Source organism: Neofelis nebulosa, chromosome 5 (assembly GCF_028018385.1).
Source record: "Neofelis nebulosa isolate mNeoNeb1 chromosome 5, mNeoNeb1.pri, whole genome shotgun sequence".
Classification (NCBI taxonomy): Eukaryota; Metazoa; Chordata; class Mammalia; order Carnivora; family Felidae; genus Neofelis; species Neofelis nebulosa.
Genome location: NC_080786.1, coordinates 119,812,678 through 119,825,928, shown reverse-complemented (window position 1 = coordinate 119,825,928; position 13,251 = coordinate 119,812,678). Strand labels below are relative to the sequence as shown.

Genomic DNA, 13,251 nt, shown 5'->3' with positions numbered 1-13,251 from the left:
TACAGTGTAACAAAGGGAGGGACACCCAGTAAGAAATAGAATTTAGTTTCTTAAAATATAGTTTCTGACTGCAACTTTAAATGACACATGTAACACTAAACCACAGAACAAATGCAAAAACTAGATAGATCCAGTCCTATTCTGCAAGTCTTAGAACAGGAATAGGAAAGATGGTTTGCAAAATGAATAATGAGCTCCTCAAGGGCATGTTTTACACCAGTGCCTAGAATTTGTTTTGTTTTGTTTTGTTTTGTTTTTTAAGGTTTGTTATAAAGTTCAAAGAACTAATTCCTCAATTATTTGCAAACCACTGGTTCTTATTTGCAACATTTGGAGCAACCCTGGGCATTTTTGCTTAAATAATAATGTAAATCATTTTAAGAAGAAAGAGAAAGAAGAAAAATTACAGATTAAAGTTAGGAAGGGGGTGATTAACATTCTTAAGAAACATTGATTTTTAAAATATTTAGAGGCTCTTTCAAATAAACGATGAGGGACAAAGTAGCCTGTTGAGATCCAACTCATGAGTTGTTCATTAACTTATGATAGTGTAGTGGCCAAAGCCTGGATTAGATGTCAAATAAATGAGATGATTTTATATGGTTTAGCTCACATCTTCCAAAACCTTGAATAAAGTCTAATTTTTAAAATAGTCAAAGGTGGAGTGGTTTCAAATGATTTAGGGAGGAAGCTGGTAGCCTCTTTAAAGCAGGTTAGAAGCCTATAAGTTCAACAGCATCGTTTTGATGTGAGGAAAGCAGAACCAGAGAGTGATAGCATTTTAAACTTAAGGTCAGAATATCATGCTAAATTACAACCCATTCTCTTTTATAACTTCTGGTGGTAAAGGTAAAATGATCATAACAAGGGGGATGCCAGGCAATTATAGAGACATGCACTCTCTTTTCATTTAGACTTTGATCTATTCCTTATATTGCAAGGATCTAATCCTTGCAATATGTCAATGATGTCTTTTCTCAACAAGAGACCTCACTTGCAAATCTTTCCTAGATACAGCAGAATTCAGGTCCCCAACTTTTCTTGGGCCCCAGAGCCAAGGAATGTTTCATCCTACATTCTACTGTGCACAATGTACCATCCTACAGTGGCACAGAACACAGTCCAAATTCAGGGTGAAGCTATCCAATTGTCTGCTCTCCTTTTGAATTCAATTCAATGGAGAAGAAGGAACGGAGCAGAGAGTTAATACTTTTCTTCTCCCTTAATTGGGAAAATCCAATTGCATGATCTGAATGAGTTGGAGTACAACACTGTTCTAAGAGAAACTGCAAAGGAAGTTAATAGGTTCCAAAGGAAGAGGAAGGAAATAAATAATCCCCAATGAGTCATCCCATGGGAACTGCTGAATACTTGTTTTTGAAAACTCAGGAGGACACAAGAGGAAACCAATTTTATAGATTCAATCAACTTCATGCTCCACAGATTGGACAAAGTACATACAACCATAACAAATCACAGATCAAAATATAGATAATTTAACTAAGCCACTCCCTAGAACTCAAAGTTTATGTCATTAGTAAGGGGAAAATTCCTTAAGTTTCAACCTCACATTAGGTAAAAATATGCACATTGTGTTAAGGAGAGTCTAGGTAAGAAGAAGCAATTTATGGAGTGATAAGAATACAAGAGAGTGTATAGATTTATAACTCACAGGAGGCACCAGGGAAGACAACCAATGTAAAAAACAGAGATAAGGGAATTACTTTAAATTATCTGTAAGAACCCTGCCTAGCTGAGCAAAGGCTGTGCTGTTCTTATAGCTAAAATCTTTACACACAAGATATACACAATTTAAAATGGAAAGTGGTATTTCACTAAACACTGTATTTCATATTGGTGAAGACAAGGATGGGGGACATTTGAGAAACTTTTACCAAACTAAAACTTCTATATAGCCCTAACTCTTTAATGTGACCCATCTCTGGAAGCAGCTTTGAGAGAATGGACTTGAATCAAAAATCCTTAAAATATTACTAACTGCTACTTTTATAACCCTAATCTTTTCCCAATAGGGTCTTAATGATAATTCCAACTTCACCTTATTTAGGTCCTGAGGGCCACGTCAAGTTGAATCCTGAGTTTTCATGAATAAATTTCAAATAATAAATGGCTAATTTATTACCCCAATTTAAGTAATTGTGGCATATTCTAATTTAAATTTCATTTTACCCTAAATCATTTTCTTAAAAAGAGTTCAATCAACTAAGACCAGATTTAAACAACCAAAGAAAGACTTGAAAAAAAAACCTATGTTTAAAATCACATATACAATATATTATTTTTCAATATATAATGATGAGTAATGTCAGAAATAGCCATTGAATTCAAGGCTTGTGCTGTGTCTAGTACCCTCCCAAATATTTTCCATTCAAAATATCTCAGAAAATAAAAACAAAAACAAACAAACAAAAACATCCACTTAAAATATGACCTTAAAAATTGCCATGATTGAATAATTAGAAACAAGGAAACTAAGTCACTGGCAATCAAAGGTAGCATGGGTTAATGTATTTTTTTTTCCAGTGGTTGGATACAAACCGGTTCCATTTATCAAAGTTGGATGGGCTAGAAAGACAATTATATACTCCAGGCAGTCTCTCCCTCTGACTGAAAGTTGATGCAAACTTTCTTCCTAGTCAAACTCCAAGTACTCTTTGGGGCAAATCGAAGTAATGAAATATCCTTTCTTTAGTATGGTCATTAAAAAACTTCCTTTCCAATCTATACATATAACTCAAAGCTAAGTGAGCTAACATGGAATTAAATCTTCGCCGAGATTTAATGTAAAACAATACTATCTTGGCTTGGCTATGCTGCTACTTTTGTAAAAAGGAGGAACTATCAAACACTTGAGGTAACCTAGAAAGCACAGAGCATATCACAGACATTTTAAAGACAAGCATTTTTAACATTTTTGCCAGTGCTTCTCTGAGAGCAAGTTCTTTAAACAGAACTTACCAATTTTTACAATATTAAAAAAAATACATCCCTCAAAAATAGCCCATCAATGCTAAATCAAACTTTCTGTATTCTACAAAAATAGATACACATAGAGCTACAAAATTGTATTCCTGAAAGGATGAGCATTTTCACGTCTGGTTCATCTTTTCCTGACAAGATGGTTGGTTCAAAAAGGAAAAAGAAAAAAAAATCAGAATGAAACAAAAATTAAATCATGTATTGATAAAAGCAAGACAAAAAAAAAAAAAAAGATTTGCACAGTTGACAAAGGCTCAGATGAGGGGAAAAAAAAAAAAAACAAATAAAAATGCTTTTCTTCAATGTCTAGGACCCACTCTGCTTTCTCAAGAAAAGGCTCCAAACCAAAGTTAGCTGGCTGACATTTCCTCTTCTTCTTCCATGTCTATTGTGTCCCACTGCAGAATGGGAAATCCTGGCAGCCTCTTTCCCAGTGGGCCCATGGATTCACACTTCAACCTGACTTGCTAATACTGTGTTTCAGTACCAGGGTGATTCCTTGCTCTTGTCTTGATGCTGCAGACCTAGAAAAGGTGACAGTGAGAAAAACGAAAAGCATTAGAACAGGAATCACTCAAAACTGGGCCTCATCTGCTAGACCAGAGCAGTGCTATTTGTGCAGTATCAATTCTTTACTGTGGTTTTCATTTTCTTGGAGTATAAATGAATAATCAATAAAATAAAATAATGTAAATGAAACCTTTTTACTTCTAATGTCAAAAGTTGCTGAAATTGGGAAAAAACAATGTAACTAATCTTTGGGGGAATTTAGGTAGCATCTCAGTTAATACTTTTCAGGAATAATAATGATACTTTTGAACTAAAATAGTAAATAAATTCTGGTGCTATTTTGAAATGTACTCCACATATTTTGTGTTGCTACAAAATATGGTGAGCAATTAGACATGGTTAAAAGCTGGATCTAATATTGCCAGTAAAATAGACATAGTTGGTTCCCAGCTAATAGCACACACCTATATTGTTTTATAAGTTTACTTATTTTTTCTCCAGAAAATATTTAACGTGGCTTATAAAAATCTATACTTCATAGCAAGAAAATATGATTTACAGATAAGTTTCTAAAAGTAGTAACAAAAGGAAAATAAGCGAACATGTATAGCTTCCAACTGAAAACTAAAATGAGTAGGAAGAAGTCTATCAAACAAGAAACAGAAAACGTGACTGATTTCGTTCTAATGGACTCAGGTGACTAATTTCTGATATGGGCAATTAGCATAGCACCTTCAGCTTATACCCATTTGAAGTCACTTACCTCAGTTTCCTTTATTTTTGGCATAATCATTTGGAAGAATAAGACAGGGAACTGATTGCTCTTAAGTTGTTTAAAACCAAATACCAAAACATAAAGGAAGGCTATGGACTAAGCGGGTGGAAATGCAACAGCACTGCCGCTGGGAGAGTGCTCAGATCACAGGATTTTTTCTTGATCCTTGATCTAAAATTGTGTTAAGTCTGGGCTGGTTGTAGACATTGAACGGTTAAATGAGCCAGTATGGTTCTAAGTTATAATTGTTACTAAAATAGCTGCAGTGATTTCACTTCTTGTCCCTCCAATTTGTCAAAGAATTTCACAAAACAGTGAGTGCCATTACAAAACAGTCAGTGATGGCAGACATTAAGACAATCTACAAAAAATACTACATAAAGGGAGAACAAACAGAAAAAGTCAAAGAAGCACCTCAGAGAACCACAAGTCACTATCTAAATTCTACAGCACTTGCATACTGGGGAAAAAGCAACACTGGCTGAAAAAAGGTTAGTTCCATCTTAATTTTTTTTTTCTCATGTGACTAGTATTATTTTTAGATAGAGAGTCAATAGTTTTCCTTTCAAAAAAAAAAAAAAAGAGGAGAAAGAGAAGGGGGGAAGAAAGAAAAGGACTTTGGAGTACACCAATTCACTCTAAATTTGCTTTACTTGTTTTCAAATGATCTTGTGGTCGGAATAATTTGCAACCTGACACAGTCTCTGTTTGGTGACTCTTATAATCTAAACCACCTTAACTGACAATCTGCTGACTGCATAAATATTTTTTTCATTATTGAAACGTCTCATCTTCTGTATGACTCAGTATTTCCACACTTGAAGACTCCATCAATCTATAGAATGTCAGCACGGCAAGTCATGAATAGTGTTGGAATCATCAAGCGGTTTCAGTGTCTTTTTTTGTCTTAAACAAAGGCAATCCCTAGTTTGCTTTGCAAAGACACATGAGTCCTTCAAAATCATGTTTGTCTTTTTCTGTGGACAAGTATTGCATTACTTAACATAGCTCTGCATTTTCCAACCAGAATAACAGAGGATATTTTCTCATATTAAAACTTCATCTCTTCAATTCTTTTGTTTCCAAGTCTTTGTATTACTCTAATGCAAACCTTAAAAAAGTCAATTCATCTGTGACCTAAAATGTATTAAATATCTGATGTGGTCCCTATGGTTTAGCCTCTTCTTGGTTATGGTACATTAAATCAGACCTTTGTTTTAACTACCAGGTATTTTGAAAATATCCATAACATTCAACAATAAGCATAAGTAAAACACAAGAAAGTGAACAACCACAAACAAAAGACCCTACTACTAATAAGTTGCAACAGACAGAGAAGTGGTGCTATGATTTTTCTTCTTAGACAATTGATGAAGATAGATCAGGATATTTAAGAGTCAGCTAGTGCATTTAGTTTTCTCAACAAGAGTTAAAGGGGACAAAATCATTAACGTATTATCCTTATGTGGTCTCCAGAACCCTTATGTGATCTACATACATTTGGGGTTTCCCCAACTTCTTACCAGAACACGAAATCTACTCTGCTGTAATTTTGCTTCTATTCAGGCTTGTTTTGCCTCTCACTTTCCTAACTCGAATCTATGGGATATTGGTTCATAACACATCCTGAAATCTCTCCACTGGCTGCCTGAAATCACCCATGTTTTTCTTCTTGATACCAGTAACTCAGTTTTAATTTTATTGTTTAGTCTGTGACATTTTTAGTAGGGGGGAAAATAAACATAATAAAAATGTCAGTGAACATCTTCTTCGGGCTGAATATGACAGGCACTGTGTGAAGTACTTTACATGAAATATCTCATTTAATGCTCTCAACTATGCTACAATATTTATTTAATGAATGAGAAAATTGAGATTAGGAGAAATTATGAAACTATTAAATGGTAGAGCTAGGATTTAAAACAAGGTGGTCTGATGTCAAGAGTCTAAGGTCTTTCTTAGTCACAATGTATATGTCTCTCCCCATATGGATTATATTTGTCATAGACTATGCCACTAGCCTATACCACAACTCTGCAAGTCAAAATCCTTTCTTTAAAGCAATATGAGGAAAAAATAATAAAGTTTTATATTTCTTTTTGCACTGTTTAAAAATACTCTGATTTAATAGAATCAATAGCAGTTAACAATACAGCTCTGCTAGTAATCTTTTTAAACTATAAATCTTCAATGTTTTTCCTAAGATGCAGTAACTGATTACACAGTTTACTATACACTTCAGATGAAGACTACTTCAATTGTGTAACAGGATATTCCACATTAACTGATATGGTTTTTTTGATATATAACCTCCTCCCCCTCCCCCCCCCCCCCCCCCATAACTAAAAGAAACCTTCCCCAGTGTGAACACTGAAAACACAGGGTGGTCATTCGGTGGTTTTCAGAAATGGGACCAGAGAACAAATACATTAAATTGTTGGTTTCAGAGTTTGAGAATCTGGGATTCAGTTAGGAAAAAAGCCTGAATGGAAATGCAAGCCCACAGATCCAACTCCTCAATTCAGTTCCAACACCACTAACACCTGACCACCAAAAGAAAAGGAAAAAAGGAAAAAAAAAATCCAGACTTAAGACAGCAAAGGAAATATGAACACAGAAAAGAAGTGTAGAATAATTAGAAGCAGGAGAGAAGTCTTGGTCAAGGAAGAAAGATTGTAATAGAATCTCCCTTTAAAATCTGAAGTATTTGATTATATAACAAGGCATCATAACTCATTTTCTCACTTTCTAGCTGAGGTTTTTGGGAGGCAACAGCTTCAGAGGCTCACGTCTTACAACAGACTCCAGGAATAAGAAAGTATAGATAGCAACAAGGTGTGTCTAAGGGCAAAAGCCTGGAGACTCCCCCCTCTCTAGTTTCCCTCAACTCCTGGGTGTCTTGTGAAAAGATCCTAAAGTTTCCATGTGACCCCAGTATATCCGATAGCTATGATATGGGTACCCCGCAGCAGAAGACATGGCCCAAGCAACCCTAACTGAGAATTTTGGAAGAATCACAATGACTAGGAGATGAACTGGACTTAAATAGGTCATTACGTAGTTGGGCGGGGGGGCGGGGGGGGGGGACTGTACAGAGAATGCCCTGAGAAACAGAGTAGGGGGAGGGAGTATGTTTGGAAACACAGGCCAGGATAGGAAGGAAATGACAAAACCAAGCAGCAATCAGCAACCTCTTAATTGACAGTTTTTGTGAAACAACTGACTCTAGGAATACAGAGGCAAACTCAGGGAGAGGGTGAGGAAAGAATCTGAGAGGAGGTGTCAACTCTAAATTGGACATTGCAATAAACTGAGAGCAGCAGAGATATCATTAGACTAAGAATACTCAGAATTAATTAGGTTAGGTTTTCTGCTATTGGGTAGAAATGAATAATCAATTAAGTTACTGAAAAGCTACACTCCAGCACACCTGAGTTTTAGGGAATGTTTGATTGTCAGAGTCATATCCACTATGAAAGCATGTCCTACTTCTAAGAAAGCACAATCACTTGCCAACACCATTTACTATAGCTCTTAAGTAAGTTGAACATGCTTCCAATTAATTTTATTGCTATAGATAAGATGTAATGTGGTAACCATATACTGGGGAACATGATCCTGATAAAAAGAGAAGACGAAAAATAGGAATGTAAAACCTGGAAGTGTGGGTAGAATGTTTTATGACCTGAAAGTCAAGAAATGCTTAGATGCATAAAAATAAACTTTTCATTTCACAGGTACTAAGAGTCTAGATACTCTTTTGGATCAGAATTCTTGCCATTAGACTAAAAGAAGCTGGTAGCTTATTCCTACATAAAAAAAAAAAAATGAATCCCCTGCTTTATCCCTGCTTTAATAAAGATAAGTCATATTTATTATACATACAAATATAAATATATCTTGTGTTGGATACTGTACCAAAATATCCAACCTTTAGCAACAACTTGACATGTAACACTGACACAGTGACAAACGATCACAAACCGATGCGAGAGACAGTCCTACTATCTTCTCCTACTTTATAACATTATCACTGGTAATGATCATACAACTGCATTTGTTTGTCTGAGCCCCAGGGCAATCATTTTAAATGCTAGTTAAGAATTTCTAAGTAAGATCTACGTGGAGATAGCACCTCAACACTAAGTACGGGAAACACAAAGTGGGGGGAAAAATAAGAGTTGGAGCCATCCAACTCAGGAACTGTAATTTCATTTCAGGTAAATATTTAGATCATGTTTAACCACATAAAAACCTCCCTTCTTTCTTTTCAAAAACCTCCTCTTTTCAAATTTCAAAACATCACAGATTTCTTGTTTAATGCTAAGTTGCAGAGTATTTAGAAAGTGTAAGTTCTACATAATATCCCTTGTAACCAAAAAAATTCACCAAGTACACTTTGGATGTATATACATACTCACATCACTATTTATACTGTGCTAAAACATGCTTATTTCACTAGCAATATTATCTTGGAAAACCATTCCATGTCAGTATATGTAGATTAACCCCTCTGGAGGGATTTATAATATTCATTCTACCCTGTAATATAAATTACCCAATTCTCTATAGATGTACAACATTTGGATACACAGACATGTGTACAAATATACTTGTTACGTGATCATTTGGTAGATAAGATAAATTCCTAAAAATATGTGTAGATAATTTGTTGAACCTAAGCATATATATATACACTTACATATTTCATTGTGGGTGCTAAATATTTCAGCAAGTTTGTACCAATATTCACATTATTTTTTACTACTAATTATCATTATTACAGATTAAAAGTATCTAATTTGCATTTCTTTTCATATTAGTGAAGGTAAACATTATGTAAATATAGCATTCTTTTCTCTGCGTTTTGTCTTTAGCCAACTTTCTATGCATTTAAGAAAGCAGTGTATTTATTTCTAAATGCTTTTTGTATTGTATGTATATAAGAATTATTTTTCTCATATTTTACAAATATTTTTGCCAGTTTGATGAGCACTAAATATCTTCATAGTTAGTACTTCAATGTTGGACAATAATTCTTCTTAAAGTCATCACAAGCAAAATACATTCTTGAACCAGACCAAAGATTAAATTCATTATGACACGTGAATTACAATTATCTTATTATTACAACCCTTGCACACGAAAACAATGGTAAAAGATACTTAACTATGGTAGTGAAATAATTTATTAGCAGAGGGTTGTTTTTCTGTGCATAAAGATGTTTTTTCAAGACACATTTAGAACTGACTTAAAAATTTCCATGTAGTAGTACTGTCAGAAACAATGAGGTGAAAACTGTCTAAACTTGCCAAAATATCTTTAAGTTCAGATTCAAAAGAGGAGTAGAAACATAAAACCCACGGAACCTCGCAGACCATAATTTACTGCGTTTTTGTAAGAAACACAGCACCTGCACACCGGAGGCAATCATTGCAGGTTGACAAGCAGTTCAGTGCCCAGGTGTTTTCCACCACCCTGTTTTCCCAGACCCAGACTGCAAGCCCCGCTAGCCTGGCTGCCCTCTCAAAACCTCCTTCCCTCCAAAAACCACCAACTCTTTTGTGCACAGAATCTCCAGCCTTTGCCTTTAGTGACATCCACTTCCTCAGACTTGTGTAGGTTAAAATGTCCAGCTGGAAGGAAACTTGGCAAGTACTGAAACCATCAGGATATGGTCTTTCGTGTCTGAACCAGTCATTTTAAAATTGACCTTGTGGACAGATATAAAATATAAATTACAGAATTAGGTAGTTTTCCATCACAGTGGCAATTTACTAAGTGCCAAATTTGAATATGAATTTGGTAACCTCTTAGGTGAGAGAAACCAGGTGAGAGAAACTTAGGCGAGAAACCAACTAGGAGATGCAATATGTAATAGACACAGCTCACCAATTCCAAAAGCAGATATAAACACACACACACACACACACACACACACACACACACACACACACACACACTTTGAAGACAAGAGACAAAGAATAAAGGAAAAGCAGAGTGGGGAATAGTGAAATGGAATACGCTTTGTAATTTCTTCTACAGATTTTCTCCCAGAACTAGAGAGGAGCAAGACCAAAAAATGCTTGGATCACTTATCGTAACTGAAACCACAAGTTATAATACTCTAGAGATTCTAACTATCCAGACATCTGTTGGATAACAAATGCAGCCAAACATGCATCTTTAAAGAGGTTTCTAGGTTATGCAGTGACAGCTTTATGATCCAGAAAATAGATAATCCAACCAGAGGAAGAGCTAATCTGGATCCATTGCTTACCCATAAAAACATAATTAGGGACACAACACCAACACAGAAAACCCTGTACCTAGGATTAGGAGTTATTTAAAGACTGCAAAAATTAAAAAATTACTTGAGAACTACAGAAATACCAATGTATTTTTATGCCTATTTGATTTACATAATCAATCTCTCCATTAAAGCAAAACATATTGGAAAATATTTGGTAAGAATAAGATATGTTGCATATCAATCAATTCTACATTGACATCAATAATTTTTCATCTCACTTATATGTGATATAAACACAAGCTTGTTCTGACATTTTCCAGAAAAGACTGTCCAATCCAAGCAAACATAAATAGGCCTTCAAAGATTATGAAGATAATAAACACTGCCTGATATTGCTCATGCAAAGCAAACATGAAAATAAGCATTGTAACACATGCTTTATACTTGACAAAAATTATGAAGGTAAATAACGTAATATATCAGGCTATTTCTAAACACATTTTGCCTCTTAAGTGCAGTCTCTCCTAAGACTTTCCTTGGTCATATTTTTGCCAAGGAATTCACAACATGTTGGCTACAGACAAATGTTTGTGAAACCTTATACTGTTGATAAATAGAACAATAAGAAAAGAGTTGGACAGCCTGGAAGGGAATAAAAAGAATCTGTAAATTCCATAGGCCATATAGAATTTTTGAATACAGTCTTTGCAGCCTATTTGAAAACTGATGTGAAACTCTGAGAACAAGTTCTGAAACAGATTTCTTCATTTGAGCTGTTTCTTTTATATGTACCCCTATAGGTGATATGAGAAACAGTAAAGCATTAGTGAAAAGATAACTCACAATACAAATACACTGACCCTGAAAAAGGACTTTTAATGTTTTGAGTGATTCTCCATCTTCTCCATTCAGAGTCACACTAGATTATCCTGGGAGTTTTTTCAACCTCTATAGCTCCCCTGTCAGATGAGCACCTAAGTTTCCCTTGGGAAGATATGGTGTAGATTGAAAGAGTATCCAACTCCTAATCATAGCTAGTTGATGAAGGCTCCTTTAAGACAACAGTCAAAAAATGATGTCATTGCCTAATTTTGCTTTCAGTTTTTAGGAAAATATTTCAGAAAGCAAGAGATGCTACCCAATTTATACAGCAATACATAGAAACTTGCTGACAAAATTAATACTGGAATGGAAAATGAATCAATTTTTAGCACACAGCTTTTAAAGATTAGCATGTATTAATGGAGTTTTGGTGAGTCTAATTATACTTGGTCTGTCTCATTCTACACATAAAATTTCCTTTTCATCTATATGAGTGATGAGGATAAATATCTCAACAGTACTTAAACCCAAGGGGATAGGATCTATTTTTTGGTGTCCTCTCATCCTACATGGCAGAGTGTTTTAAACAGAAAAAAGAAAAAAAAAAAACTATGTTTAAAAATGTCTTGGAGATGCACATCCTGATACTCTTTCAAATTCTTTCTTCTTGATTCTTTTTTTTAATTTATTTTTATTTTTTACATTTATTTATTTTTGAGAGACAGAGAGAGACAGAGCACAGGTTGGGGGAGGGCCAGAGAGAGAAGGAGACACAGATTCTGAAGCAGGCTCCAGGCTCTGAGCCATTAGCACAGAGCCTGATGTGGGGCTCGAACTCACAAACTGTGAGATCAGGACCTGAGATGAAGTCGGACACTTAACCGACTGAGCCACCCAGGTGCCCCTCTTCTTGATTCTTTATCACATCTCTCCAATTATCTGCCCAACCAATACAAAAGCACCCAGTTTTCATCATATGGCAAATAGCAGCGAACAACAGTATTAGGAAATTTAGCTCCAGCAAATACCACAGCTATTCTTCAAGAACAGAAACAAATTAAGGCAGATAAAGTCAGGAAGTGACAGAGGCATTCAAGGCTTGCATCTCAATTATTCATGATGTCTCACATCTCCAGTGTGATTTCCTTTTTCTGTTTTACACGCATGTATGTATTTAATAAGAATAATGAGAGCTTTAGTTCTCCCTCAAGTGTACCAACTAGAAAACACAACCATGTGCAATAGTTCATTGGAATCTCCCAGGGACAGCACAGTAGGAAGTATTATCTCCATTTTCAATCTAAGGGAGAGGAGGAACATACAGATTATGAAACTTGTTCAACACAATACAGCTAAGTGGTGACATGTGTCTTGGAATTTCTTTTTTGGTCCTCTGCTTTTCTCATACACATCTCTACATCTCTGTGAAGATTAAAGTTCTCGTTCTCTGTATTGACCATTATTGTTATGATCCCCTAAGTGATTAGGGGTGCAAGTAAATTATTAATAAGATCAATATCTCTCATCTACCCTTGACTCTTTCTCTTTCACTCACACACACACACACACACACACACACACACACACACACACACCATTATTTGTATTATTATGTAAATGATCCTGAAACATTTGGAATCTTCTCAGAAGGCTCCTGCACTTGTTCTATAAAGTAGGAGGAAGATCCATGAGACAAAATCCCCATGCTTCGGGCATTGTGACATTATGGAACCATTCTATGGATGAAGGCCCAGAAGACAGCATGGGCAAGATCTACATGGCTCTGGGAGAGCAGGGGAAATTCATTAAGGCTCTACAGAATCCAGCCATGCATACTTGAAACTTACAGCAGTGTTCTGGAATGCATTTCTCCCTCTGATTCACCATCCAG

The 13,251-nt window shown here is 35.4% G+C and overlaps 1 protein-coding gene across 5 annotated transcripts in view; it reads right to left on the bottom strand.

The window, feature by feature from the left end:
• Positions 1 to 229: 229 nt before the first annotated feature.
• The window catches only part of VGLL3 (vestigial like family member 3), a 45,572-nt gene continuing 32,550 nt past the window's right edge, over positions 230 to 13,251 (bottom strand). For all 5 annotated transcript variants that reach the window (XR_009262247.1, XM_058731707.1, XM_058731706.1 and 2 more), the window contains one exon: positions 230 to 3,524. Coding sequence is in view for 4 of the 5 variants with exons in the window: in XM_058731707.1 (XP_058587690.1) it covers positions 3,481 to 3,524 (44 nt within the window). In the remaining variant the exon portion in view is untranslated. The remainder of the gene's footprint in view (positions 3,525 to 13,251) is intronic.